This window comes from Clupea harengus, chromosome 2 (genome assembly GCF_900700415.2).
Source record: "Clupea harengus chromosome 2, Ch_v2.0.2, whole genome shotgun sequence".
Lineage (NCBI taxonomy): Eukaryota > Metazoa > Chordata > Actinopteri > Clupeiformes > Clupeidae > Clupea > Clupea harengus.
This window is the reverse complement of record NC_045153.1, coordinates 7,383,404-7,385,903: the sequence shown is the minus strand read 5'-3', so window position 1 is coordinate 7,385,903 and position 2,500 is coordinate 7,383,404. Positions and strand designations below refer to the sequence as shown.

General features: G+C 47.0%; 1 protein-coding gene across 1 annotated transcript in view; it reads left to right on the top strand.

The window, feature by feature from the left end:
- Positions 1-2,500, top strand: part of LOC105899121 (partitioning defective 3 homolog B-like) — a 248,893-nt gene that overhangs the window by 125,449 nt on the left and 120,944 nt on the right. The window contains exon 13 of the mRNA XM_031577423.2: positions 1,022-1,258. Coding sequence (XP_031433283.2) covers positions 1,022-1,258 — 237 coding nt within the window. The remainder of the gene's footprint in view (positions 1-1,021; positions 1,259-2,500) is intronic.

Sequence of the window (2,500 nt, the reverse complement as noted above, 5' to 3'; positions counted from 1 at the left end):
GTCCATCTCATTGGGATGCAGCAGGGTGTGTGTGTGTGTGTGTGTGTGGGTGTGTGGGTGTAGTGTAGTTTAGTGTGTGTAGTTCAGGAGCATGGAGCTGACTGTCGATGAGCTACTCGTGTGATTCATGAAGGCATGAACGGATCCGCCTAATGATCCTCACTTCAGACAGACTGAATGTGGAAGGAACAGTGTGTGTGTGTGTGTGTGTGTGTGTGTGTGTGTGTGCACACATATATGTGTGTGCGTGTGCGTGCGTGTGTTAGTGTGTTCTTGCATTTTCCAAGTGTGTGTGTGTGTTTTCCATGTGTGTGTATTTGTCTGTGAGTGTGTGTGTGTGTGTGTGTGTGTGTACATGTTCATAGCAACTGTGTGCTTAAGTCTGGGCAAGGAAGTGTGTTTGCTAAATCAGAGTGTCTGTGTGAGGTTCGATTAGAGTGTTTGTGTGTATCTGTGCCTGTGTGTGTGTGTGTGTGTGTGTGTGTGTGTGTGTGTGTGTGGGTGTGTGTGTGTGTGTGGTTGTATCTGATTGATAGAGAGGGGAGTGTCTGGCGTGCCCTCCCATCCATCACCTCCTGCGAGGTGGTGCTTTTAAAAAGCCATTTTTAGGAGAGAGGGAAAGGAGGAGAGAGGGAGGAGAGAGAGGGAAAGCAGGAGAGAGGGAGGAGAGGAGGAGATGTTTAACCCTGTTTAGCCCTATGCTCTCAGGCAGGATCTTTGGTCCCTCATTTACTGCAACACACACACACACACACACACACACACACACACACAAGAACACACAAACATCAATATGTACACACACATCACAGATCAGTAAAATTAATCAAATCTCTCTCTCTCCCTCTCTCTCTCTCCCTCTCTCCCTCTCTCCCTCCCTCTCTCCCTCTCTCCCTCTCTCTCTCTCTCTCTCTCTCTCTCTCCCTCCCCCTCTCTCTCCCTCCCTCTCTCTCTCCCTTTCTTTCTCTCTCTCTCCCTCTCTCTCTCCATCTCTCCATCTCTCCCTCTCTCCCTCCTGTAGTCTCTTCTCTGGCCCAGGCGCTGGGTCCCACCCTGGGCCTGAAGAAGTCCAGCTCCCTGGAGAGCCTTCAGACGGCCGTCTCCGAGGCGCAGCGTGTCAATCAGCAGCAGCAGCAGCAGCAGCAGCTCCTCCCCTTCCACAGGCCACGCCCACACATGGTGCGAGGGCGCGGCTGCAACGAGAGCTTCCGCGCCGCCATCGACAAATCGTACGACGGCCCGCCCGAGGATGATGATGGTAATGTTGTTTAACCTTCATCACGTGTTTATAAACTCTTAATTGCAAGGTTCTCAGACTCTTAAAGACACTTAGTGCAACTAAAATAAAGTAATATTCTTAAACCTTAAACAATTATACAATAACAATTTATAAACAATTTCATATATATTTATCAGACTCTTATTAACACCCACTCTGTATTTACCACTATCAACTAAGTACAAATACAATAAAGTAGCATTATTAAACCTTTATAACACATCTATAAACGATTTCATATTTTTTTATCAGATCCTTATTAACACTCACTCTGTTTTTACCGCCATCAATCCTCTGCGTGAGGATGGTGAGAGAGCAATAGCATTATTAAACCTTAATAGTTAGTTTATAAACTATTTAGTACATGTTTATCAGAACCTTGTAGACACTCACTGTGTATCATTTATAAACTCTCACTATTGTATCAGAGACTATGCTCAATGCTGTAAAGTATTTATAGTGTTCAATTCTTATAACCCCTTAATAGTCATGACTAAAAGCCTTTAATCCTCACCTGTCAGTGACTTCACCCACAAACTCTGTCCATATATATAAATTACGTCGAGCGTGTATATGTTGTCCTTGTTTTCACCACATAATCTGATGCGGTGCAGAACACGGCTCTTCAGTAGAACACGGCTCTTCAACAGAACACGGCTCTTCAGTAGAACACGGCTCTTCAGTAGAATCTGATGCGGTGCGGAACACGGCTCTTCAGTAGAACACGGCTCTTCAGTAGAACACGGCTCTTCAGTAGAATCTGATGCGGTGCGGAACACGGCTCTTCAGTAGAACACGGCTCTTCAGCAGAACACGGCTCTTCAGTAGAATCTGATGCGGTGCGGAACACGGCTCTTCGGTAGAATCTGATGAGGTGCGGAACACGGCTCTTCAGTAGAATCTGATGCGGTGCGGAACACTGCTCTTCAGTAGAACACGGCTCTTCAGTAGAATCTGATGGGGTGCAGAACACTGTAGAACACGGCTCTTCAGTAGAATCTGATGAGGTGCGGAACACGGCTCTTCGGTAGAATCTGATGAGGTGCGGAACACGGCTCTTCAGTAGAATCTGATGCGGTGCGGAACACTGCTCTTCAGTAGAACACGGCTCTTCAGTAGAATCTGATGGGGTGCAGAACACTGTAGAACACGGCTCTTCAGTAGAATCTGATGAGGTGCGGAACACGGCTCTTCGGTAGAATCTGATGAGGTGCGGAACAC